Consider the following 25,473-nt stretch of genomic DNA (forward strand, 5'->3'; position numbering starts at 1 on the left):
CTGATGATTGATTGTAAAATCAGGATGGTATAAAAAGGACCAAAGGAAAAATCAACATATGCTGCTGCATTTAAAATTATTAATTATAACTGTATATCACCAGTAACTGTCTGTGTTCAGCTTACAATGCTTTCAGGTAAAAATCAATTCCAAGGACTTTATGAATCAAGTAGTCTTTACTGGCATGGATAAAAAGACTATAAAGTAAATTATTTCAGGATGGATTCTCTGGAATAGCAAGGATCAGAAATGTATCTTGATCCTTCTGAGGTTTAGCATAAGAAGAAATTATAGTCACAGTATATTTTCAGAGAGCCTGTGTGAAAGTGCTTAAAATTAATTTTGCTATGGAAAACAGGCCATGCGGGAAAGGTTTTGCTGCAAACCCACCCCCCTGCCAAAAAAACCCAAACCAACCAAACAAACAAACCCAAAAAAAGAGGGGAAAAAAGGGGGACGGACCCTGCTAGAGAAGTCATCTCAGTCTACAGCATAAAGCAATATTGCAAAAGTCCCTGTTTATTTTCTTCCAGGTTCTCATAATAGGCTTGCCAAGATGTGACCACAGCAAATGGCCAGAGGCTACTTTGGGTTTTTTCCATCTTCTCGGTGAGATGGTTACCAAAGATTCCCCTGGACTATTAAAAAAAAAAACAAAAACAAAAAAACAAACCCAAAAAAAAAAAAAACCAACAAAAAACAAAGAGCAGAAAGCCCACGCTGTTGGATGCCATCTGCTGCTCCTGTGCAGCAGTTTATTCCATTCCCTGCCCAGCCCTGGGCAGATGGTGTCCATTCCCTCCCAGCCCTCTCGAGGGACAGGGGACCTCAATGCCGCCTCTGCGCGGGGAATGAGGGACGGAGGTGCTGCGAGCTGGGGCGACCTGAGAGGAGGCTGCGGGGGTGATCCCCAGCCCCGCGGGGGCGGCCGTGTCCTGCAGCCCTGCCCAAGGAGCTGCCTCCCGCCTGGGCTGGGCCGGGGAGCGGGGCCGGGCAGGTGCTTGTTGTCCCCGGCGGGAAGATGGAGGCGGCGGGCGGGGAGCGGTGATCGCCGCGGGCTGCGCCGTGAGTGTCGGCGGGGCGAGGAGGCGAAGGCTCGGGAAGCGGCTGCGGGTCCCGGCGCGGCCCCGCCGCGGGGAGCGGGCGCCGCGGGCAGGGGAGGGTGGGAGCGGGTTTTGGGAGGTGGGGTTTGGAAACCTCTTCCACAGGCTGCCGCTTGCGATGACCCCGGGGGGAAGGAGGAGGCGGCAGGGGGGGATCGGCTCAGTGAATGAATGGGCGGCAGCGGCGGCGGCTCCTCTGCTCAATGGCTGCTGGGCTGATACGCGCCAGCCCCGCAGCCGGTGCCTCCCTCGCCCTCCCGTATTTTGTCTCAGGCTCGCCTCGCTCGGGGCTCCCCAGACATGTTCAACCAGCAGCAGTTCCAGCAGCAGCTGCTGCAGCTCCAGCACCTCCTCCAGCAGCAGCAGCAGCAGCAGCACCATCACCACCCTCCGGCGCAGCAGGGAGGCCGGTAAGCGCCGCTACGCGAGGCCGGGGATCCGGGGCCTGTCCCGGGGGACCGCTCTCCTCCGCCTCCCTGCGCTCCGTCCGTCCTCGCCACGGCGGGGCTGGTGCGGGGCTGCCCTCCCCTGGTGGGGAAGGCCACAAAGGGAGGCGGGCGGGGGTTGGGGGGCGCGGGCCTCGGTCGGGGCAGAGCCTGGAGGCACCGGGCGGGCTGGGGGAGTGCGAGGCAGGGCGGCGGCCCCTGTGGGGTCTTGCCGTGTCCCCTCAGCGCTCCGGGGATCCCTGTCCGCCCTCCGGGGCTGCAGTCCCCGGGAGCCCGCGGGTGACCCGGGCAGCCCGGGTAGGAGCGGTGGGTGGGTGGATGCTCCGAGCCGAGCGTCGCCCCTCAGGGCGGGCAGGGCAGCCGGGGCTCGGGGAAAACGCCTTCTCCTGCAGAAACACAGCGCTCAGCAGAGCCACCCTCAGCAGACACGAGCACTTTATTGTTTTATTGTTGAACTTAAACTGTTTATTTATTTGCTTTCTCCGGCTGGGTCTGCTGGTGTGGGTGCGATGATTGAACTTATTTCTGCAGTGGCACCAGCGCTAAGGCTGTGGCTGAGCACGGTGGGGCAGGGAGGGGATGGAGAAAATTGTGTTTTGTTCGTGAAAGCAGAAAGAACATTTGTCAGAAAGGAACCACGGTTTCCCTAAGAAATGCAAGATGTGAAACAACTTAAATAGGAGCAGTTGTCCCCGATGAGCTGAGACTTATAGAACCAGCACAAATTCTCTGAAATAATGCATTTCTTTGCAATTACTGTTATCTTTAAAGCCTTATTCTTTGCAAATTCAAAGCAAATGTGAATTTAGGAAGAAATTTAATTTGTTATTTAAGGAATTATTGTGTTACTTTATCCTTATAAGGCATTTGTCACTGAGGTAAGCGTGGGAATTTTCTGTTTTACTAGCAATATGAACCTGCAAATCTCTTTACCATTTTTATATGTTTTATGCTATAAAAAAAGCTGCACTTAAAATGCCAGTAAGGGGCTGACTGCTAGATAGCACGGCTGCATCTTACACCTTTAAAAGTATGATTTTTGTGGTATAAATATCTCTGCTCAGAGACTGGAACAATCTAGAGCAGCAAATGTGGAGATGAGCTGCTGTGAATTCTGTTGAAGGGGTTGGGTTTTTTTGTCAGGGTGGATATTTCGATCCGTGTTTGTACCTCTCTTCAGCTCTGACAGATTCAGCTGTGTCAGCAGCGTGCATAGAGGTGGGCCTGACCTTGCAATCGCCTGAAGAAGTGCCTGCCAGTTTCCTCAGACTTTTCTCTCACGTCTGCTCCACCCTCCTTAGAACTGGAGAGTTCTTCCCTGCTGCTTCTTCCTCCTCGTGTTTTAAATATGAAGGCCGTGCTTTATTTTTCCATCTGGTTCTTGCAGTTAGGGGGCACCATTGACAGTTCTGACCTGTCTGGCTCCGTGTGGGAGGTGTTGATTTTGGGAAAATGAGCTCTAAGCTACTGCAAAAACTCCCTGGTTTTTAGAACTTTTTTGTTGTCGTGTTAAATGTAGCCGCTGATCTAGATCACTCATTTCTCCTGACGGGTGCTGCATAATTCTGTAGAACCGCAGTCAGCTCCTGGGCTTTTTTTATGCTGCTTGGGAGGCTCTATGTGGGCTTGGTGCTAAGGAGTTGTCTCTGACCTCAAATTCTTTGATAGACAATCTGTCAGCTTTGGAAATTCCAGGAGAGTGGAGGAAAGAGGATACAGTGCCAGCGCATGGTGTCTTTTCATGCATGTATATCAGCCTTTCAGCTGTTTGCCCCTCTGTTTTGTGCTTAGAATGGAAGGATACAGTTTTTATTGGGTTCTCATGATTGATGCCTTCTTTTCCAGGGGTTTGCCGCCGCCACAGCAGCAACAGATGCTGAGCTTACGGGCAACAAATCAGCCCTCGCTGCTCAGTGCCAATCCTATGCTTCAGCGGGCCTTACTCATGCAGCAGATGCAAGGTACTGTCGTTATGGGAAACGCTTACTTACTGGAGTTATTTAATCATCCTCTTGGACTGAAACCATACCATGGCTATTTCCTGCTGAACCAGTGCAGTTCTTGTACTTGGCAGTTCTGTTTGTTGTCTTCTTTTTTTTTTTTTCCCTCCCATCTTTTCTTTAAATTAGTCTGCTCTGCAGTCCTCAGAACAGAGATTCTTCAGTTGTTCACAACTGGGAATAGCATGTGGAGGTATCAGGTTAGATACTAAATACGTTCCCTTTTAGGCTTGATGGAGCAAGTATTTTTTCATCAATATATTTAGATCAAATACTGAGATTTTGATTATTTGTCTTTCTTGGTTACAAGGTTAAGGCCATTTATTTAATTATCTGTTACGTATGCACTGACCTTGTTTGCAGTAGATTTTTTTCTTTGTCCAAAGTTAGTACAGTACAAACAAATACAGCATATTAAGGTAGAAGATGGTTTGGCTGTTAATTGTATTGTGAAATTTTGATTCCCTGAAATGACCATAATTTCTATGGTGGGCAATATCTCTGTCTTTCCATTATTGTGTTTCCACAAGTGGATTTTCCTTTTCTTTTTGTGTTCTCAAAACAAATTTATGAAGCTGCCTTAATAATAGAATTACTAATGTGAAGATAATAGGAATAAAGATATGTTTTTAATTTTTGCTTATGTCTTAACCTGACAGTTCTTTTCAACACAGAAAATCAGTACCTGGGATAGTTCTCAAGTGCCTAGTCTAGATTAATGCCTGCAATTTCTACCTTTCCTGTGAATCATGTCCAGATGTGAAGACAAAAGATTTATTCTGCATGTCGTTAACTCTCCTTTTGTTCTCTCTTGCCCATTTAACGAGAGGGCTCTCTAGTGACTCCAGTGGCTCTCCACAGATCTCTCTCAGGTTGAAGGAAAAGTGACAGTGAGAAAGGACAAGCCATGCTCTGATGATTGATGTACATTTGTCATTATCAGGAAAAATTGTGACTCCAGCCTTCAGTCAGTCGTGCTCCTTCTAGATATGTTTGCAGTCAGCTGACGTTTTTCCCTGAATCTTTTATTGAGGAGTTGTATTTAAATAATGTGCCAAGGGCTTGGGGCTAATTAGATAGAGCAGGATAAGATATGTTAATGAATACTTGACATGCACTTTGTCTTAGTGTTGCTCCTCTTCACCTCTCCATGGAGTTGTGACTTTTCTCAATCACCTACCTCAGGTAGCCACAATTAACATGGAATAAGGTTGCCAATGTCCATGTGGCCCTTTTTTTTAGTGATATGAATTTTTTGGCCATTGAGGTGTGGGTTTCATGTAAGAATATCTGATGCTGTGCCATTTCTGTCCCTGGGAAGCATCAGCATAAATAATTCATTGTCTGTGTGTGGCTTCAGCAGTGGGAATAGGAAAAGATAAATACTTCAAATTGAAACAGATGTGTGGTTCTTTAAAGGTATCAAACCAAGAGCAGAAGATGATTTTTTGTGTTAGATTTTTTTTTTAATATATATAGCTATGCCTTTTTACAGTAAGGGATTATATATGGGAAGTAATAATACATTAGATTGCTTTTGATGACAAACATAGGGAGTACTTCCTATTGTGTTGCAGGCTTTTAAGAGGGTACCTTGGTTTTTCAGGTGTTGGGTGGCTGTTTCCAAACTTTGCTGTCCTGTTTTTGCAGCTGCTAAAAGGCTGGAGTATGCACTAATTCAAGTGAGAGAGAAAAAATGGCAATTTAAGTCCAGGTTCCCTGAATGATGGATGGTTTCTGAGGGTATAGCTGAGGAATCTGGGCCCCTCCATTCCCTCACACCTGAAATGGGGGTGACAAGGACTGTCTTCAGAAGAAATTTTTGACACTTGGTTAATAGTCTGTGGATGCTGAACTGTTCAGAAAGCAGAGCATTATAATTGGAAATGGCAGAGTCTCAAGTGTCAGAGTTGAGGTTGACATGTTGAGCTTGCATGACAACTAAGTGGCAGAGAGGACTGTGGGATTTTTTTTTTAAGTTTGGTGTTGTTTTAAATGAAATGCTGTTACTGGGTTGTTTAAAGAGCTCCAAGCTATGGTGTGGGCAGTCAGCTGCACAAATGCGGGGTGAAGTTTCCTTTTTTTACAGAGAGTTTTTGTTAAATGAGACTTTGTTTGTTGCAAACACGAGTGCTAATGTGCTCAGATCAAATAATTGCTCTAATGATCTTTGCCTGGAGTGGCAATTATAATTAAATAGCCTGATCCATAGTAATGGTTGCTATCACATCACATCATTCTGTGTGCTGAAGAGGGCAGAGCACAGAGCACCTCGGCAGTGCCCAGTAAAGGACAGGGTCGTGTGTAGAGGAGCCCTTCCCCTCTGCCTGCTTGTGCAGGGGGAAGATTTTCTGTCTCCTTTGCAGAGCACAGGGTGGTGAGACGCTGTGTTTGCATTTACAGGAAACCTGCGTGGATTTAACATGACGGCGCCAGCACTGCAGCAGTTCTTCCCTCAGGCTACAAGACATTCCCTCCTGGGACCACCACCTGTTGGGGTCTCCTTGAAGCCTCGGCTGGGCTTCCCCAGCCTCCCATTCCAGCGGCAGAACCGGACCTTCCGCAAGGTGGGACTGTGGTTTCCAGCTCCTGGGGAGCTTTGTGCTCCTTCTACACTTGCAGTTGTTGACCCTATAGTAGGCGGAGTACAAAGGAGAAGGGAGAGAGCCTTACAAAGAAAATAATGTTTTGCGCTGTGCTGCTGATACAGAAATGCAGAAATCATTCCATCCCAAAGGCTTTTGTGGTCCATATTTACATTTATGCTGCTGACACAGAAATACAGAAATCATTCCATCCCAAAGGCTTTTGTGGTTTTGCATTTACGATGCAAAAGTTTCTTGTCACTACTTGCCCAAGAGAGAGAATTCCCCATTATAGAACTGTTTAAACCTAGGATATAAAAGGAGCCTTTAGAAATACCAGCTTTAAAGTAAATGCAACTATAGAAATCCTGGCTAAGTGCTTTGCTGTTCCAAAGCAGTTTGTTGTTCCCAAACAACTTGCTCCTACTATGGACACTCTGCCTCTTTGGGCTGTTCTCTCACTTTTTAAGATCAGACTCATATTTGTCCTTGTGGATTTTGTAAAATCTACGGTTCTTGTTTTGTGAAAACCTTTCACACTTTCCATAATTAAGACCTCTTTTGTATCCTGGAAATGGTTCTTGGGTTGACTGCTACTTGCCTCCTCTTAGACTAGCTTTGGCATATTTCATCCCATTCTGTCAGAAGGATGTGGTGGATAAGGTAAACTTGCACTCTTGGGCTGTCCTCCGGAGTGAAAAGAAGGGGAATTATTTTGGAATATCCTTAGCCCTGTCCATGCACCTCTTGCCAGAGTTCCTCTAGCATGATCCTACCCTCTGCAAGCAGCTGGATTTCCTACAGCTTAAGTGCTGGGGACATGTCCTGGCTGCTGTGGAACTGAAATACCGTGCTCTCTTTGACCATGTAAGCTTGCCTTAGGTGGGGCAGTCCATTGTGAACCATCTATTCCTTTCCATTATCACTGCAATTCCTGTTCCTGCCCCACAGTAAAGCTCTGGTGCTTTAGGCAGTGTGTGTTAAGGACTAAGAGATGGCAGTGACTCTCTGCCCATTGCAGGACTTCCAGAGGGTTCCTGACAGGAAGCGGGAACTAGATCCTGGTTCTTCATCTCAGACACAAGGTGATGACAAAATGGAAATTGCAGAGGGAATGCAAGCAGGCTCAGAGCAGAACAATTCCTCACCATCCACAGGTAAGGGGGAGCCTGTTGTGAAACAACTGCTTGCAAATATGATAAACATCTCCTGACTAGTCCTGCAGCAAAAAACTGGAGATGATTTTAGGCTTAATCAGCTATGTTTCTCTCTAATTGTAAATACTTAAACTGCTTGTGATAGCCTTCTGCTGTGTGCTTCATATACCATTTTTACCTGATTTTTTTTTTAATGAGCCTGCTTGATTTCTCTTGCATGGATGCCTCTCAGAAGTCCCTTTTGACACTGAGCTCTGTTTAAGATGGGGGGCAAAAAAGAAAACTGGTCTGAAATTAAAGCTTTCACGTTGCCTTACCCATGCTGAAGTCAACATCTCATGCAGCCAAACACATCAAGCAGAACCAGCTTACAATCAGCTAAGAAAAAGATGAGTTGAAAGTCCTGGTGCCCCACTTGTCAAAACAGAAACTGCTGGCACTGAGTATCATGATGTCAGATACAACACAGATGTGGGGATGTCATTTCTGACTGAAGAGTGCACAATTCAAAATTGCAGGCTTTGATGAGGTTGTGACCAGGGAATATGCAGCAGTGAAAACTGTCTTATTAACTGGTTGCTGTCAGGTAGATGTGCCACCTTGGCTTATATTAATGTTCCCATGATCATGGCTCTTGTCACTTAGGTACAAGACTGAGGCCCATTTAGTAGATATGAACATAGATTTCTTTTTTTTTTTGATCAACACCTCATACAGTGACATTGCAATAAAGCTCAAATATTTGAGGTCATTATCTAACCTTGTCAGAGCAGCTCATAAATTCAGAATAAGCAAGTATTTAGTATTATTTGCTCTAACAGAGCCTCATTGGCATTCGCCATTCAGATATGGAACACGCTCAAGGTGGCATGGTCTGTTTTGCTAAGGAAGTCTCCTTCTGTGTTCCTGCAGAGCCAAGAACTCCAGCAGAGTCTGTGTTGAACACTGAGCCTGCAGCAAAAAGACTGAAGAGGTATTTATTGAATGGGGTATTGAGATAGTTACTGAGTTTAGAATTATTGTCTAATTTTATTTTCTGATAATTAGGGCTGTATACCCTATTGGCCTGATGTCTAGCATGTAAGAGGTATTTCAGATGCTTGTGAACAGCTTGCTTCAGAAAGTCTTGTGGTGCTTGCTGACATACTGAGTGTTGTGGGGTCTCTGCTAGGGGTGATCCAATTATGAGAATGAAAAATGAGAGGTGCAGCTCCTCTAGATGTGCAACAAAGCTGAGTTTGCTCATGTATTCTTCTGCCAGGATCCCTGTAAGAAGCATAGAGGTTCTTTTCTATTCTGATGTATTTCTCTGAGTTTCTTCCCTAAATGTCAAAAGAGTGAAATGAGCAGAAAGGGAAAGCAAGCCTTGGAATATATTAGGTTACAGTAGGTGTACAAGAGGGTAGATTATTTTGAGAAATGATAAAGGAAAGGTATCCAAGCCTGTATCCATGCACGTTGAGTTCTGTATCCCTTCTGCAAAGGTTGCCTTGCCAGTATCTCTGTCTGTTGGGTAAAAATAGACAAAGGCAATCCTGTTATCCCCCAGGGATGCACGGCAGGCTGGCCTTGGCAGGCCCATCCCGGCTCTCCCGGCCTCCCCAGGGTGCGGCAGGGACAGGCAGGGCTGCATTGCCATCTAGTGGGAAGGCACCTCGCGGAGTTCCCGCTGCCATCTGCACGGGCTGCTCCTCTCCCAGAACTGTCACCCTTGGCTGCCGTGGAGGGAGAAGAGGAAGGAGTGAATACAGATTTCTGTAGGCACCGACTTGAGAATTCTCCAGCATATGTTAACGACGATGAGTCAGGACTCCTGGGTGCTCTTACCTTCCCTGACAGGCATTCGCCGCCTGCTTTTGGACAGGTTTCCTCACCTCGCTGTTTCCCATCTGTAGATTACAGATTAATGGATAGCTTTAGGGGGAATATTCCAGGATTGCATTATCAAGGTAATATCCAAACATCAAAGTAAAACATTAAAGAGTGGTAAATATTGTGTGCTCAGGGACCATCGTGAGTTATGGACTCTGATTAGCAAGAAAGTGAATAAATTCAATTAAAGCTAGGTCGAATACATTTGAGTGCATGCTTTGTTAATCTGTTTGCCAAAGCTAATTTAATTTTAATTACATTAATATTTAGCAGGGTATTAATCAAAGTCCTGTTACATGCACTGAAAACAAGAATCAAGTCTGAGGAGTGACAGCTCTCACTGCAGCAAGCCAGCTATTAGGAAAATTCTTTCCTAAGCTGCAGTTAGGGACTGCCAGATTTGATGCATATATTATGGCTGGTATTTACCTAGAATAGATTATTCCTTAGCTTGTTTTTGAACTGTTTCTAGTATCTTCCAATGAACACATGAAGGATCTGTGAAAAAAAAAATAGTTTACTGTTCTCATACTGCCCTTCACAGACGAGAAGGGCATTCCCCCCATCTATGTAATAAAATTGTGTTTTCTGCTTCATTGTTCCATTTCCCTTTAGCCAGAAATACCAGCCTCCTTCTTCATTTCAGGTTTTCCCACTTCTGCCTTTGCTCCTATATACCATCTGTACACCTGGAACAACATCCTCATTCCAGTGCAGAAAGCACTCATCACCTTCAAATCTTCCTTGAACACCCACTTCTAGCATGGCATCACAAGTATCCATAGAATACCATTTCCTCTTTAGATTATGCTCGTGGTGGCTTTTGCTCCCTTAGATTGCTCCTTAGGTTTGCAGTTCAGGCTGCAAACCCTCGCCCTGAGTGCTGGCACCATCTGTGTGTGGTACCGTCAGCGTTGAGCCTGCTGGCAGCACCTGACAAATAATGTTAATGCCAGTCACTCTGGTTTAATTCGTGTTTGCAGTGCCCAAACCCTGCTGCATATTTATAGCTGTGTAACCCAGTTCCCTTATCACGTATCAACCCGATAAATGACGCGGTGCGCGTGCGGTCGGATAGCGGGACGCGGTACCTGCGCTATCGGCTGTCCTGCTTGTGCAGAAGGTGCTGCTCCCTCCTGCCAGAAGGACACCAGCAGCTGGGAATTTGAGCCACCCTCAGAGCAGACAGTCAAGTCATGGTGGAAAGTTAGTCCTGACAGAAAAATGGGGGATGTAGGAAGAGACAGCAGAGGATGTAGAAAGAGACTTGCAGAGAACGCTTTGTGCCCTCTGGAAGTCAGACATTTATTCTTAATAGTCCCCTCAGGAGCACTTTTCTCCTTAGCAGATCACCAAAAGCAAGGCCCTTTTGATTTGCATCTTGTAGAGTTTCACTTCCCCCACAAGCAGAGCTGTAGGGACTCTGAAATGAAACACGACTGGTATGAATAGAACAGGCGGCTGTGGTGAAATCCCTGTAAAGGCACCATGGAGAACTCCTTCAGTGCTAATAGGTCTCTTCTCTCATGTACAGAGCAGCCAGGAGCACTGTCCACGTGTTGCAATTTCCCTCCAGCTCACCAGGCATGACAGGAGAGAGCTCTCAGAGCTCTTACTGAGAATATTTCTTGTATGAACTTAATTCCCTTCAGGCTTCTTGCAGGAGAGGGCAGCTAACCAAAAAATCAATTGCAGCTTTCTTGTCAGATTATTGCTGTTTCTGAATCCATTCTAGAACACCCACTCTACATTATTTATTTATTTCTGCCAAATCCTTGCCTCAAATACCATTTCCAGTAGCTTATTGATTTGGGAGGTTAGTGGAGAGTGTGGTAGGTTAGACCCCAGCCTGTGCCTTGGTGTGCCTTTTGAAGCTCTTGTCTGTAACATGGCAATTAAGGTACTTTTCTTGATATCCTTGAAGTGTGACTGGCGAGTCTGCGTTAGAGGATGCCACAGACAGCAAGAAAGCAGGAGTCTCATGCACCCATGTCCAAGCTGATGGTGAGTTGCTGAACCCTGTGATTTGAACTTTTAGGACACTCCTTGCTGGAACTGAACCTGTAGGTCTCATGGGTCTACAGAAATATTCTTCCCCCAGTTGTACAGGATGGGGAAAGGAGGATAAAATCTAGAAACCAAATACAAGCTATGTCCCCTAATATCTGTTACCTGCCAAAGGCAAATGATTGAATGTTTCCATCTTAATTATTAAGGATAAGGAGAAAGGTTTGTGAACTGGCTTATGGCCAGCAGTGCTGTGAGGAAAGCTCCCTGACTTCACTCACCTGCTGCTCTGTTTTTCCTGTTGTTGCTGTTTTGATTTAAGACTGCTAAAAGGACTGTCCCTTCTTAGGTACAGACAATGCAAAGGAGTACACAGCTGAAGATCTCTCCAGAGAGAGGAAATTCTCTGAGGAACCGAAGGCTCCTGAGGTGAGCAGACACCGCTCCGTGCAGGGGTGGTGCAGAACATACAACCTCCCCCTCCATCCTGGAGAAGCCCGTTGCCACTGGGAACCAGCTGGCACCCACGTCTGGAGCTCTGTCTCCTGCTGTAAGCTGTTGTCCCTGGCAATAAGGCATAATATGTCTGCAATTAGTGCACAGTCTGCTCTGACTTGCTGCTTTTGTACCTCTGCTGGCCTGTTCCTCACCTACTGCTGCCTGTGGATGGGGCATTCATTAAGATTTTTGTATTCAGCTGGAAAGATGGAAAGCTGAACTGAAAGAGTTACTTAAAACTCTTATATGTGGAGGACCATAGCTAAATACATCTTTCATACTGCTAAAGAGAAAGTGTAAAAAGATTCAGGTGGTGTTAAAAGATGCAACCTGAGAGTCTTTTGCATGAAATACATGGCCCTCATGCTGGATGTTAAATCGGGACCTCAGGCTGTGTAATGCTGTGAGCAGACAAAGATTTAACCTCAGGTGTGAATCAGACTTGACAGTCTTCCATAATTGGAGACATTTATTGATGTGATCAAATGTATCATCCTGCCCATGTCTGAGTTCCTGACTCCATCAGGTGTAGTGCTGAGTAGGCTTTATTTTGCTGTGGAGAAACATGAGCTGATTGAGTCCCTTAGCAACAATTGTTTGTGGCTCCTGTCCCCAGAGACTGGATCATACAGAGGCTGCAGAAACAGCCATCTGTGCTAATAGGGCTGGTGCTATGACACGGGGATAGCCAATTTAGCAGCTTTGGGAGGAGTGTGTTGAGAGTCCTGGTCAGCCTCCTGTGGGTTCAAGCTTAAGTGCATTTTCCTAAAGAGTAAAGAGCTTAGGTGACATACAAAAAGCAGGCGTAATTTTTATTCTACGGAGGGATTGAACTTAATGTTGACTCCTTCTTTTGACAGGTGTTGAGCTCTGGAGGTTCACTGAAAGTGACTATTCAGCAGAGCAGTGAGAGCAGAGCTATCAGTACAACAGCTCTGAAACCAGGGCACTGGGCCTGCGACGTGGGCACAGCTGATCCCAACCCAGAATCAGTCCTTAAATTCTACTGTTACATCTGCAAGACCAATTGCTGCAGTCAGCAGGTAAAAATGCACAGGTCTGACAGGGATCCAGGTGGTCAAGAGATGGGAATTAGATGGCTGATCTCTTATTAGCAAGGGTTCATGTTTTAGGAACAAGGAACATAAGAAATGATGACAAGTATGCAGATAAAATAAACCTCTCCTGAGAGCTGGCAAGCAACCTGCTAGAGAGAGAATGTGGGTGGATCCACAGGCAGCCATGCTCTTAAGCTTTTGTATTTCATTGTTAAACAGCAGTCAAAAGAAAGGAAAGCATAGCTCATACCTATTATTTTCTGTGTTTTGGATACATTTAAAAGGATTTTTCTCCTAACATCTCTTTCAGAATTTCCAATCCCACATGGCTGGAATTCAGCACCAGCAGCGACTTGGGGAGATTCAGCACATGAGCAATGTTTGTTTTGTTTCACTATTGCCCATGGTGAAACAGCAGAAGGTGCTAGCAGGAAAAGATGGGTAAGTGTTGGTCTGCAGTAGAAAATTCAGTCTGAGAGTGTGACCCTACTTGGGTTCTAAAATTTTTCACTGCACCAGGGTGCCTCACAGTTTAAGGTAAGGTGCAAACCCCCTCTGGTTTCAAGGGCCTTAATCTCCTTCAGGCAACTTTCTGTATTGCTGACCTGTGTAGTTTTTAATACAGTAGATTAAGTAGGAGACCTGTTCTGTTTTATCTGGTGCATTTCTGACAGCACAAGCTAAAGCAACCTGTAAGTAGGTGAGAAGGAGAGAAAATAAATTTGAGCCTGTAAAGATAGGAATCGTGAAGAAAACAATGCCAGGGACAGATTGCTACCTGCAGTATTCCATGGAGAATGAAAAAGGTGTGACTTACAGCTCTATCTGTTGTCACTTCAGAGAGACCCAGCAGCGGTGGTGTAACACGTGTCAGGTGCATTTCACAGGGGACCTCATCAAACATCGCCGGACCCAGGAGCACAAGGTAACAGCCATGGCATGGACTTCATTTTGCACTGACCTTTTGTCTGGGGATTATATGGAAGTGTGTAGCATCTCCTGCTCCCCAGGCAGCAAAGGAAAAGTGACTGAAGTGGAAGGGTGCACATTAAGTTCTGCAGGTAACTCCTCCCTAAGGGCACTGCAATGTTACCTCCTGCCTCTGGTATTGTTGGAGCTCCCAGTTGTTGTGACGTGTCAGTATGACCTGAGGCACCTCTAGTCTGTAATTCTTGACTTTTCTTAAGAAGTATGGCTTATCATACTCACCTAATTAATTGAATGGAGGAATTGGTGGGCAGCCTCTTTAAACCAGACTTCAGGCAGGCCAGCATATTTATTGACTTTTAGGGAAGAAGTGACAGAACACCTATTTTAAGACACACTTATTTTGCTCTGCATATTTTTCATCTTTTTGGTGGATAAGAGTTAGGGAGCCCTTTCTGCTGAAAATACTTATTTTCTGTATGGTCTCCCAGGATGCGGGGCTGACTTTGTGTCAAGATTCATCTGCATTCCTCCAAAGCAGTGCCTCTTGTGACTTACAGAATTGTCCCTCTTTCCTTAGCTGGCCAAACGCTCGCTTCGTCCTTTCTGCACTGTCTGCAGCCGCCACTTCAAGACCCCCCGCAAGTTTGTGGAGCATATGAAGTCCCCTGAGCACAAACAGAAAGCCAAAGAGGTAATACTGCCTGCATGGAGAGCTGTGCAGGTCTGGAGGCAGCTACACTGTAGAGCAGAATAACTTCTGCTTTCCTGACTACTGTGGGGCTGAAAGGAAGATGTGCAGTTCTTCCACAACCCTGTTTTAATTGTCATCTTTTGCTCAACCTCAGTTGTTAGCGCTGAAAGAAGTTGAGTGAAAAAGGGAGAAGGTGTTGGGTGTGTCTAGAAGTAAGAGAGCTTTATGCCCCTCTTGGAGTCCCTTCTGCTCATCACATACAATCTGTCCTGAGTCTGGGCTCTTCCTTGGTTAAATGGCAAGTGCAAAGTTGATCTGATCTTTCTTTTCCGTATGTTACAGGTTAGGCTAGGAGAGAAGGAATTGGGGAGCCCAGAAGATTCAGAGGAGTTGATCACTGTGGATGCTGTTGGCTGTTTTGAAGATGATGATGAGGAAGAGGAGGAGGAGGAGGGAGGAGCTGGTGAGGAGGAAGACCATGATGTAGTGCTGATGGAGAATGAGGATTCTGCTGCCAAGCAGGTATGCTGTGCAACAGAAGAAGGAATGACCTATCTGGGAATCTGCTGTGGGATCCTATGACATAGTTGGTCTTGGCTGGATGAGCTCAGGCTTTCAAGAGTCTGCTCAACCTTGCACTGCAGTAGGGTGGGACTCTAGGGTTCTTCCAGAGCACAGGGTGATGCAGAAGAGAATCAGGCACTATGTGTGGCATACATGAAGGTGTTTCTGCTGGGCTGTACAGCTTCTGCTGTCTGTAGACATTAACTTTGTTGAGGAGCACAAAGCAGTATTGACATAGTCTCTTTTAACAGCCCAGCAGTAGCTGGGTTTGATAGCAAGTGTGTAGAGGTTTATCTTGACAAATGCATTCCCAGTAGAGAGCAATTACCAAGAAGGAGGTACATGGCTAAGCTCCTTCAGGCTTGGAGTGCAAGGGGTGATTTTAACCCTTGTAATGAAGTGGTCTGCTGACATTGGGGTTTGCATCTGCCCCTGATCAGAGGCTGTGCAACTCTGTCTCTGGTATGTGAATCCTGTTTTGCTTTCAAGTTTACCAGAAAAATGCAAGAGCCTGACAATTGCCATAGATACAGTAGGCACTAATGTTCTTTCGGTTTCCAGACTGGGCTGAAGGAAGTGTCTTTGGAGGATTACGAAGGAAGTGAGAAGTATTGTCCAGACACAGCCTATGGTAAGCAAGCAGAGTAAGCACAAAGGGCCACAGAGCCTTCTCTGGCCACATGCTGTATCTGTAGGAGGGGATGGTCTCTACCTACTGTTATAATGACTTCTTGGGCCACGGTGCTCCAGCATCTGCATTGGACTGGTGCAGGTCACTGCGGCCTGGAGAAGAACCTCTCCTGAAAGCAGGATGTTTCTTTATTACTGTGTGATAAAACATGAGGATGTGATTGATGTTTGTCAACTGCCTTTTGCTTTGAAGAAGGATGAGAGCCAGATACATTTCTGAGGTAGGACATGGAACAAGCAGGGCAGGAGTGCTGAAGAAAGTAGGGAGCAAATGAGGGATGCTCTGGAAAGATGGAGTCGGAAAGCATATTGACTGGGATGCTTTCCAACAGAAATGCAGCTTGCAGAGAGATACTGAGCATCACTGACAGTATCAAACTCTCTACTAGACCCAAAGTGTGCATGTTTCCTCTGCTTCAGAACCCCCACGCTGTACCGAGCAGTTCCTCAGCCGTGCTGCTGGCCTGGTGGGCAGTGGTTCCTCCAGATGGCTGTGTCTGGTCCCCACCCTGTAAGCGACTGACTTCAAACCCCTAATGGCCACTCGTGTTTGAGGAGGGCAGCTCTGCAGAGGCTGTTTTGTGCCCAAGGAGAGCTCTGTTTACACGAATCTTCCATATCGCTGTAACCTTCCACTATCGTGTGGCAGATGGAATAATGATTCATGCTGTGAATGTTCTCTGCGTGTTCCTCTTGCGCGCCTGCTGTCTTCTGCTTGGTTTGATCCCATTACATTAGATCACATGTTCTCTGTAGTTTTCCATTGTATTCTTTTCTCCCTTTTCCCCCCTTAACGCTCTGTGTAGTTTCTTTGCTCTGGCAGCCAGATTTCTCTCTGAATATCAACCACAGCCATTCCATGGTAAGACGAGATATTCAGCAAGTCATCTTGCAAATCCCTGATTAACAGAAGCAAAGCTTTCCACCTCTCCTTCTTTACTCCCATCCCCCTTCTCTTTTAACATGCTTTCATTATTTGAGTTCCATTCAATGTGATCTGTGATTTCCCTTCCCCTCCCGTTTCGCAGGCCTGGATTTTCTGGTCCCCGTCGCAGGTTACCTCTGCAGGCTGTGTCACAAATTCTACCATAGCGACTCCGCTGCCCGGCTCGCACACTGCAAGTCCCTGATGCATTTTGAGAACTTTCAGGTTAGACCCTTTGGCGATTGCATGGCCTGGCATTTGTTTCCCCCGTGCGTGTCTCTCCAGTGAATCCACCACGTTAGCTGTCTTGTCTCCAGCTCATTTCCATCATCCTTGGTGTCCATTATGCTGTAGCTTTCTCCTGGTGTGCTCTGTCTTTGTCTCCCTTGGCCCTTGTAGATCTAAAACCAGTTAAGTCCTGCTTCCCAGCTACTGCTGCTGTCATCTTTTTGCCTGTTTCTGGCTGGGAATCTTCCTCAGAGTGTCCGCTCTGTTTGCTGAACCTGTGGAGTCTGTCATTTAGTCTAGGCCTCTTCTCTGTTAGATTACAGGTTGGTCAAGTGGGATTGAGCAGGAGAGAGAGGCTGTTCCTTGTAAAGAAAGCTGGTGTGTACGCATCTCCAGGTGTGATACTGCAAGAACAGCTCCTTTAGCCAAAAACGTGGGTGTGATTCATCCAGGAAGAGGCCTGGTAAAATCAGATACCTCAGAAATCTGAAAATTTAACATTACAGACTCTTTATGTGATAGAATCTAGAAGCTGGTGAGAGTCCATTTGTCCCCAGGGTCAGCCTGCAAGAGGAAGTCTGTCTGTCTATCCGTCTGTCTCTCTCTGTCTGCTGCCCTTTCCTAGAAACTCCTTAGCACAAAGCTCTGCAAACTGATGCTGTTCCTTTGCTTTTCTGGCTCCACCTGAAGAAGCCGTATTGCCCCTTGCTGCTTTCGTATCTAAAGCTTTTCCTACTGGGCTGGCCTGGAATCTGCCTCCATTGTTCTGTCCTTGTTGACTTGCCAGGGGGTAAGGGGCCTGGATTAGTGCTTGTGGAGGGTACACAGGACTTGCACTGTTTCTGCCCTATCCCGTGACCACTGCCTGGGCCCTCCCGTATGGGAGAGCTCTATTCCCTGTCCTTGGCAAGGAGGGAGGCTCCCACATCGACTTGGTCCTCTGGCTGCACCCACAATGTACTCCCAAAAACTGCTGTGCTTCCCTACCACCTTTTAAAATAGTGTTTAAAAAAAAAAAACAACCACACATACACACACCCTAAACCCCCAAAATTTCATGGTTTTCTTCTAGTCTTCAGACAGAAGAAACTATTCCCAGTCAGCCACCACTGCCTTCAGGAAGGGGTGGAGTGCTTTAGAATTCTGCCAGCACTCAGAGCAGTGGATTTGGAATGGGAGGAGACCACAGCTGTTCATGGTTGCTCATCCTCTCCCACTCCTGCAGCTAGTCATTTCAGGAATGAAGGAATTGGACTTGCTGTTTTCCTGGCTTGTTTTAGATCAGCATAGAGTGAAACTGTAGCAGCAGCCACTTATGTCACTCTTTTGGCCCACTTAGAGCTGAAATCAGATGCTCTTCAAATGCATGCCAGAATGACCTGGGGAGTTCATGAGAAGAGTCCAGACTTACATGTTTGCAGGCAGATAACTATTATTCTTGCCTGCCTGGGTGCCTTGAGGTTGTCACAGTCTGAGTTAAATCACTGCCAGTTGCTGGGATATTCTCAGCAGAGTAGCTCAGCAGAGGTTTTCAAAGCAGAGAATTGTGTGCTGTTAAGACAATTTACAGCATCACTCTGGACACCAGTTTGCATGCCTGCACCTGCTTAGGTTTGGGTACAGTACGACTCGACTGATCCAATTCCAGTGTGATATGATACTGCTCACATCCCACGATTTGAGGACAGGAAGAACAAGCCTGCAGTGATAAACTGAATTACAATGTAAAGCTGCCTGTCAGATGTCCTGTAATTGCACATTGCAGACCAGTGAAAGGCATTGTGCTCAAAATTGTTTCCTTAAATTGTCAGGTGTAATGCTAGTGCCAGTTCAGAGAACCCTTTAGCAGGCAGCTGAAAGGGACTTGATTATGAAGGGAACTGCTGTGGGAAAGAGTGAACTTCAGTTTGTTCCTTTAGGTCACGATCTCTCTGGGCATTGAAGACGGGGTTCCTGCTATGTGTTAGCTAGCTACAGTGAGCTGTTTTCCCAAAATCCGGTTTGGAGCATGCGTAGTAGCCATTTTAATCTCTTTACAGACCTCTACTGGTTCATCATGATAGTGAGTGCAAATGAGTCATTTTATTGATGATATGCTTACCTTTACTCTGTGGAAAACCCCAGTGACTTGTAACAAGATAGAATGGATATGATACCGTAGCCTTCCTGTCAACAGTTCCACTGACCATGCAGATTTTATCAACAGAGTGAAGAAGTACAAAGCTTTCAGCTTAAGCCTTGCTTTGGCTGATAAACATTAAATCACACCAGTAGCTGAGGGCTGTGCAGAGCCTCACATGCCCAGGGTATGTGTCCTGGCACTAGCTGAAGCAGGAGCTGTCACTTGCACTGTTACATCTACAGAGTCCTGAGTCTGACTGACATTAATAGTTGCCAGATCATGATTTCTGTCTCAGGAACCACAAGTCTGCCATGCACTCGCTCAGCATTAAGTAATGTGAGAGGGACTTCAGTTTTTAATACAACTTTTCCTCACAGGAGCTGACCTTTCTCTGTTGAGAGCCACAGCAGCCAGGCCAGGAGCTGCTGAGATCACTTGTGCCCCTGCCACTCACCACTGTTTTTGTACAGGTGTTCCTGGACCAGCTGCTGCTTTGCTGCAGTGACAGGAGCTGAGCTGGGCTTCTCTCTCACGTTGATTTGTTTGTATTTGCAGAGATACAAGGCAGCAAGGCATCGTGCCACAACTGCCTACCCCGAGGCTCCTTTGCATTCCCAGGGCTCCAGCTCCCAATTGCTGGATGATCCAAAACAGCCTCTTGCTACAGCAGCACATACCAGCAAGAAGATGAATGATGATCATGGGATAGATAAGGAGGGCACAGAGCTGCCAGCCCTGCAAGAACAAACTTCAAGGTCTCTGGAGGGTAAGGGTGAGCTGGCCACCTCTAGGCCAGAGGGCAAGAGCCTGGCCAGTGTGACTGACGATGTGTGTGGTATCATGGTTGTAGAAGAAGAAAGTCTACAGGAAGAGAACAAGTCCACTGCCACTAGTGCCGACTGCCTGTTCTCTGAGGAGAGCCACCCCCCAGGGGAGTCACTGGGACGTGAGGAAGAAGCCAACACAGCCAGGCAGAGGGCGGGCACAGACGACCACCAGGATCCAGGGAGTGGAGGAGGCTTAGGACAGAAGGAGGCAGCAGATGCAGGCCAGGAGGCAGCAGCAGAGCCTTCCTCCCTCGCCAAAGGTGAGACAGCTGGTCTCACCTCTGCTGGGTGCAGACGCTCTTCCAGGCGCAAACCCAGATAGAGTGGCCTTAAAGGAGAGCCCTTTACATATGATATTTGCTGGAAATGTTTATTTTCTGAGTCTTTTAATAGAGCAAAACCTTCAACTTTACTGCTGTTTTTATTTTAAGAATAAATAAGCCTGGCTTTAGCGTGTCTAATACAGGATAGTGTTGCTTATTACTTGTACAGTTGGGATACAGCAGTTACGTGGAAAGACTGAGGTTTGGATTGTTGAACCTGAAAGAAGATGGTAATGGGATTTCCATAGGGGACAAACTTCACGGAGTGATGGATGCAGACTTAAGAATTCTTTGTAGTTCCTCTCATTTCCTTTCCAGGCAGAGAAAGTGTTTATCTCTTGAGAGACTCTGCTGAATTCTGCTTTTCAGGACACTTTCCTTTCTAAGACACACTGTTGGACAAGCAGTCTTGGACAAGTCCTAAGCTAGGCAAAAACATGCACCTTGGTCCTTTGTTAATACTACAAGGCTTAATCCAATTTGTTCTCATAGCGGAGACTCTCAGGAACAAAGTTTGTTTCAAACTGATTTTAATAAAACACATTTCTTTTAAATAATCTCTTTAACTTTCCAAAAAACTCCTTTGACTTTACAGAAGTAGAACAGTAGACTGCTTCAAAAGTGCTGGCTCTAGGACGTACTGACAAGATGACAAAGTACAGACCAGACCTCTCGTGCCTTGTGAGAATGTACAGGGAGGGCTCTGCTTTCTACTGCTGACACTGTGGTGGGGGCTGGCCAGGCTGCTCTGCCTCTGCACACCTTGGTCCTTAATGGCAGCTGAAGGAGTGGGGCAGCTCCCAGCTACAATGGTCAGAAACATCACCCTGGTAGCTTGTCTTATCTGCTTGGAATGAATGGAGTGGAAGTGTCCAGTGATCTGGAACCATGTGCCAGTATTTTGTACATCACAGTTAATGTGACTAAGGGAGAAGAAGCTGTAGCTTCAAGGCCTAGGCCCTCCCTCTCCAGGGCTGTCATCAAAGTTACACTTAGGGACAAGCCTGGAGACAGGACAGCCCCTGCCAAAAGGGGTAAAGCCATAATACTCCTTGCTTGGATTTAAGGAAAAGAGAGCAGAGGTAATTTTTCCACTTTGTGAAGAGGGCCTGTCTGCAAACTACCTCCATGGGCTCAGGTTTCCTACAACCAGCTTTAACCAGGTGTGCTCATGTTGGGGAGCAGAAAGACCCAGCTCTCCTACACCCACCCTTGCGCTTCTGCACCTGTCTCACAGCTAAAGGAAAACAACATGGAAATGAATGGCAGGATACAAACACAGAAAGGAACAAGTAACAGACATGAGGCACCTCTGCTATTCAAGTTCTACATTAAATTGGTGACCAGTAACTGTCCCCTTAGCAACACCAGCTGAGTGTGTGGTCAGACTAGGCAGGAGGCTGGGATCCCTGCACATCAGCTCCTGTGTTCAGCTGCTTGCTCTGCTGCTGGAACTCCAGCCGGGTCTGGCGGTTGGACTCCAGCAGTTCCTTCAAGCAGACGTGAAGGTGATCATTCTTCTCCTCCAGGTGATCCAAGCAGGAGTTGATCTGGTCCAGCATGGAGTTTATTGCTGCATATTCTAAAAGCAAGGGAAATGAGAGACTGAACAATGTAAGTACAAGGTCACTGCAGTGAGACCAGGCAGTGAGAGCTCTGGCAAAACATGCCCACAGCATTTTGGCTGTGTCTTACTTGCCCCTGGGTGGGTGAACTAAAATGCAAGCATCCTGCATGCTCTGTTCCCTGATCAGATCAGGCGAATGAGAAGCTGGAACACTGGTAACAAGATCTAAGGCAAGGTACCTGGGCAGTCCAAACAATTGTGGGCACATCTGACAGCCTCAGATCTCACACACAAACAGCCAGCCATAGGCTGAGTGCTGACTGCAACAGTACCAGATACATCCCAAAGACAAGGCAGCCCTTTTAGCTGCCTTTGGAGTCACCTTTCCTGATAGTACAGACACTTCGTCAGCATGTTGTAGGGTTTACTTTCTGTGAACTGGGTAAGGCTTCCAGGCTGGGATGTGCTTCACTCAGGCCTGGCTGGAGTCAGGCTGCCACAGCAGTGCAGCCACCATGGCTGTGGCAGGAGGGCATGAGCCCAAAGGTGCTGGTAGTGGCACCATTATTTCCACAGAAGGTAAGTGTTGGGCACTGAGTTCAGCCACAGGGTTTTCATGCTCTGTTAAGGCTTTGGGTACTTCAGATTAAACCTAGACTCACTGCAGACAATCCTGGCACTTGGTTCTCTAGGTAGAGTTTCTTATTCACAGCATTGTTTCAAGTGCAGCAGTTTGCCATTTCACAGTGGTGTGTGTCAGCACTGTTACCCAGCTGAAGAATGCTGTGCTTCTGCAACACTTGCTTTTGGCTTGCTCCAAGCAATATTCACACAATCCTGAAGAACAAAATCCAAACTGAAAAACCAGACAAACTGCTGAGGTTATTCATGACCCCTGGGGAGCTGCAGGGGACCCCAGATGGAGCCAGTCCCGTGCTCCTTCCTGAAGGCACACAGCTGGGTGAGTGCAGGGAGGCAGAGCTGGAGCTGTGACCTGTGGGCTGGTGTCTGTGAGGCTCAGGGGCTGCAGGACAGGGAAGGATGCCTGTGTGGGTGGGACAAGCCCACAGCTCATGGGCTGGGGCTGGCTCCTCTCCAGGCAGCTCCTCTGAGCCCAGGCAGATACTCACAGTGCCTGGCACACCGGGCTGAGCTGAAGGGTGTGGGGAGGGGAGGGAGGATGAGGATGGGCACCCCAGGAGGGTCAGGCTGTGCTGAAATCCCCCAGACCAGCTCTGCCCCTCTCAGCTGTCCCTTTGCCAGGCTGTCCTGGTGCCCCAGCACACCAGGTACAGGCACTGCCATTTCCAGCAGCTTTGAAAGAACTGTAAATATTTAAACATTGATGTCATTTGCATTATTAATAGCTAAGAAGTTTCATTATAAAAAAATAATTATCCTCCTTTTCTTATAACCACTTTGGAGCTGTTCAGAGTGTTGCAGCCTTTAATTCTTTGGAGGATTGTGTAATGTTGCATTTGAGCTCATTAATAAAACTTTGGCCTTGTAGGTATTCATAGAGGTGGCATTATGAGCAAGAGCACTGATGATGTTCTTGCATTTAAAAATCAATCCCACAAACACATGCTTTCCAGAAAGGTGGCAGATATCAGTATTGTTCAAGGTACGTGAGTTACAGCTCTTCAGTTTGGTGCACCAAATTCCAGTGAAATGGTGAGCAGATCCCAGGCAGACATGGTAACTATTTCTGGCAAGAAGTCTGTAATCACAGCAGAAGCTTAATTTTCTCCATGCCTAAAACTCAAATGAACGTTATAGAACTTCTTCAGCTTCGGGAAATGAAAAAAATTTATCCACTTAAAAATAAGCTGTAAAAACCTTTGATTGTTTTCCATTTGTTGCAAGCTTGGTGGATTTTTGTGGAAATATAACTACATCCCTGTTGGAAACACTGAGCAGGAGCATGGCAATTGCCTTAATTCCTCTACATTCTTACAAGAATAGTTGACAAAAATCAGGTTTCGTACTTGAGATGAAGGAAGAGATCCACAGCCTCAGCCCCACCAGACCAGGAAATAGCAGCAGCCCTTTATGGCCAGCTACTGCACACAAAGCCCAGTTAATTACAGGCTGAACAACCCAATTAGGATGTAGATCCAATTTAGTGACTTTCTCCATCACATCCAATGTGTCTCTTAGCTCTTCCAAAAAATTAAATACAAATCACTGTGATGATGCAAAGCAGTGAACACACTTGGGGTGTGCAGAAATGATTGTCCTGTCAGCAGCTAGATCCCAGACAACTCCTAAAATCACCTGTGTGGGTCACATCTGGGAACAGAATATTTTGGGAAACAACAGAACCCAACTCCAGCACTTTCAACAGAAGAGTAGCAAAGTGCTTACTCTGAAAGAATTCCAGTTTTGAGTGACCTCTACGTCCACATTACTACTCTGCTGTCGTGTCACTTTCTCCACGGGCTGGTTCTAACCGGACAGGGCATATGGGAATTGGCATACCCAGGGGCACACCCAGGCACTGCAGAAATGCCCCGAAGTGGAATTTGCCGAGATTAAATTCCCTTTTCCATGCATGACAACTTCTCCCAGATCTGCCCACGTGATCTGCCCTGTGGTTTCGAAAGCTGAACATCCTCTTCCCTGGCATCCGCACCCCGTATCCCAACAATGGCACAAAATATTTTTTTCACAAGGAAAAAAATCCATCCCAGGGCAACGCGTAAGGTGTCAGTGCTCCATGGCGGGGTGGGAATCGAGCCCTGCATCCCCTCAGCCGCACTGCCGTGCAGCGGGTGCTTGGCTGGCACTGGGCACCGCTCCTGGCAGAACACCTGGGCACACCTGGGCACATCTGGGCACACCTGCGCTCTGCCACCCGCAGCCCAGGGCACCGGGCCAGGCCATCCTGCGCCACGGGACCCCCTCCGAGATGGCGGCCCCGCTCTCCCCCACGCACCTTCCTCCTCGAAGGTGTCCCCGCCCTCGTCGCCCTCGTCGCCGGTGCCGCCGCCCAACACGTGCGGGTCCCCGTTGGGCCCCGACATCCCGCCGCGCCCGCCCGCGCCGCGCCGCCGCCCGCACGGCGCGCCCGTGCACGCGCGGGGCCTCCGGCCAATGGGAGGGCAGGGCGCCGTGCGCGTCACGCAGGCCGGCGCTGCGGAGAGCTCTGTGGTTAGCGCGGCGGGCGCGGGGCGCGGGCGCGCGGGCGGGCGGCGCTGGGCAGGGCCGGCCCCGGGGGTCAGCGCCACGTTCCCCGTTCCTCGGGGATTTTTCCCAAACGCGTGCCCAGCGCTGGGCTGTGTCCTTGCCCATCCCAAGTGTCCTCAGATCTGAACTCCCCCGCTTAGGGACCGCCATCGGCACTAAGCGCTTCTTTCCCAACACAAGTGATGTTCTGTATGGATAAATCTGCATTCTGTCCCTGCGGGCCATCCCGTCCCGGCTGGGGCTTTGCTGCTGAGCTCTCAACTCCAGCCCTGTCTCCAGCTCTGCTTCGTCCACTAAGCAGCTGGAACCAGCCTCAGGTCACCTTCACACTCCTCTTCCCTAAAGCAACAAGCTCGACTCACTTTGCCCTTCCCTGTCTTTGGCCCGGTATGAGCCGCACCTCAGTCACCTTGAGGAGATCTCATCGCTGTGTGGGGCTTTCATCCCCGGGAGAGAAGACACTGGGATGAAAATAACCCACAATTAGAGCATTGATTCAAGCAGTGCTCCTGAGATCAAGGATTCTGTTATTAACTCGGTATTTGGGACAAAGACAAAAGAAAAGGTCACATTCTCGTTTAATGTTGCAGCCACCTCTCCATTCTGTGGGTAATAACCCTGCTGCGCTGCAGAGTCAGGCTTGTGTTGCACTCCAAATAGGGATATTCAATATAAGTGTAATGAATGGATG

General features: G+C 47.4%; 2 protein-coding genes across 2 annotated transcripts; one reads left to right on the plus strand and one right to left on the minus strand.

Moving 5' to 3' along the window:
* Positions 1-126: 126 nt before the first annotated feature.
* On the plus strand, positions 127-20,583 carry CIZ1 (CDKN1A interacting zinc finger protein 1). Its single transcript, XM_064394068.1, has 17 exons — positions 127-136; positions 890-1,065; positions 1,377-1,513; positions 3,395-3,510; positions 5,953-6,116; positions 7,156-7,291; positions 8,204-8,264; positions 11,088-11,167; positions 11,520-11,599; positions 12,529-12,711; positions 13,037-13,167; positions 13,567-13,651; positions 14,234-14,347; positions 14,690-14,869; positions 15,473-15,542; positions 16,630-16,751; positions 19,432-20,583. Exons 1-17 carry the CDS (start codon positions 127-129, stop codon positions 20,023-20,025), a joined length of 2,439 nt encoding a protein of 812 aa, XP_064250138.1. The 3' UTR covers positions 20,026-20,583.
* Positions 20,540-24,687, minus strand: BBLN (bublin coiled coil protein). The gene is made up of 2 exons (XM_064393248.1): positions 24,532-24,687; positions 20,540-21,608 (listed from the first exon to the last, which is right to left on the minus strand). The coding sequence occupies exons 1-2, from the start codon at positions 24,617-24,619 to the stop codon at positions 21,415-21,417; spliced, it is 282 nt and encodes a 93-aa protein (XP_064249318.1). The 5' UTR covers positions 24,620-24,687; the 3' UTR covers positions 20,540-21,414.
* Positions 24,688-25,473: the final 786 nt, after the last annotated feature.

The sequence above is a fragment of the Passer domesticus genome, chromosome 18, assembly GCF_036417665.1.
Source record: "Passer domesticus isolate bPasDom1 chromosome 18, bPasDom1.hap1, whole genome shotgun sequence".
In the NCBI taxonomy this organism is placed as follows: Eukaryota; Metazoa; Chordata; class Aves; order Passeriformes; family Passeridae; genus Passer; species Passer domesticus.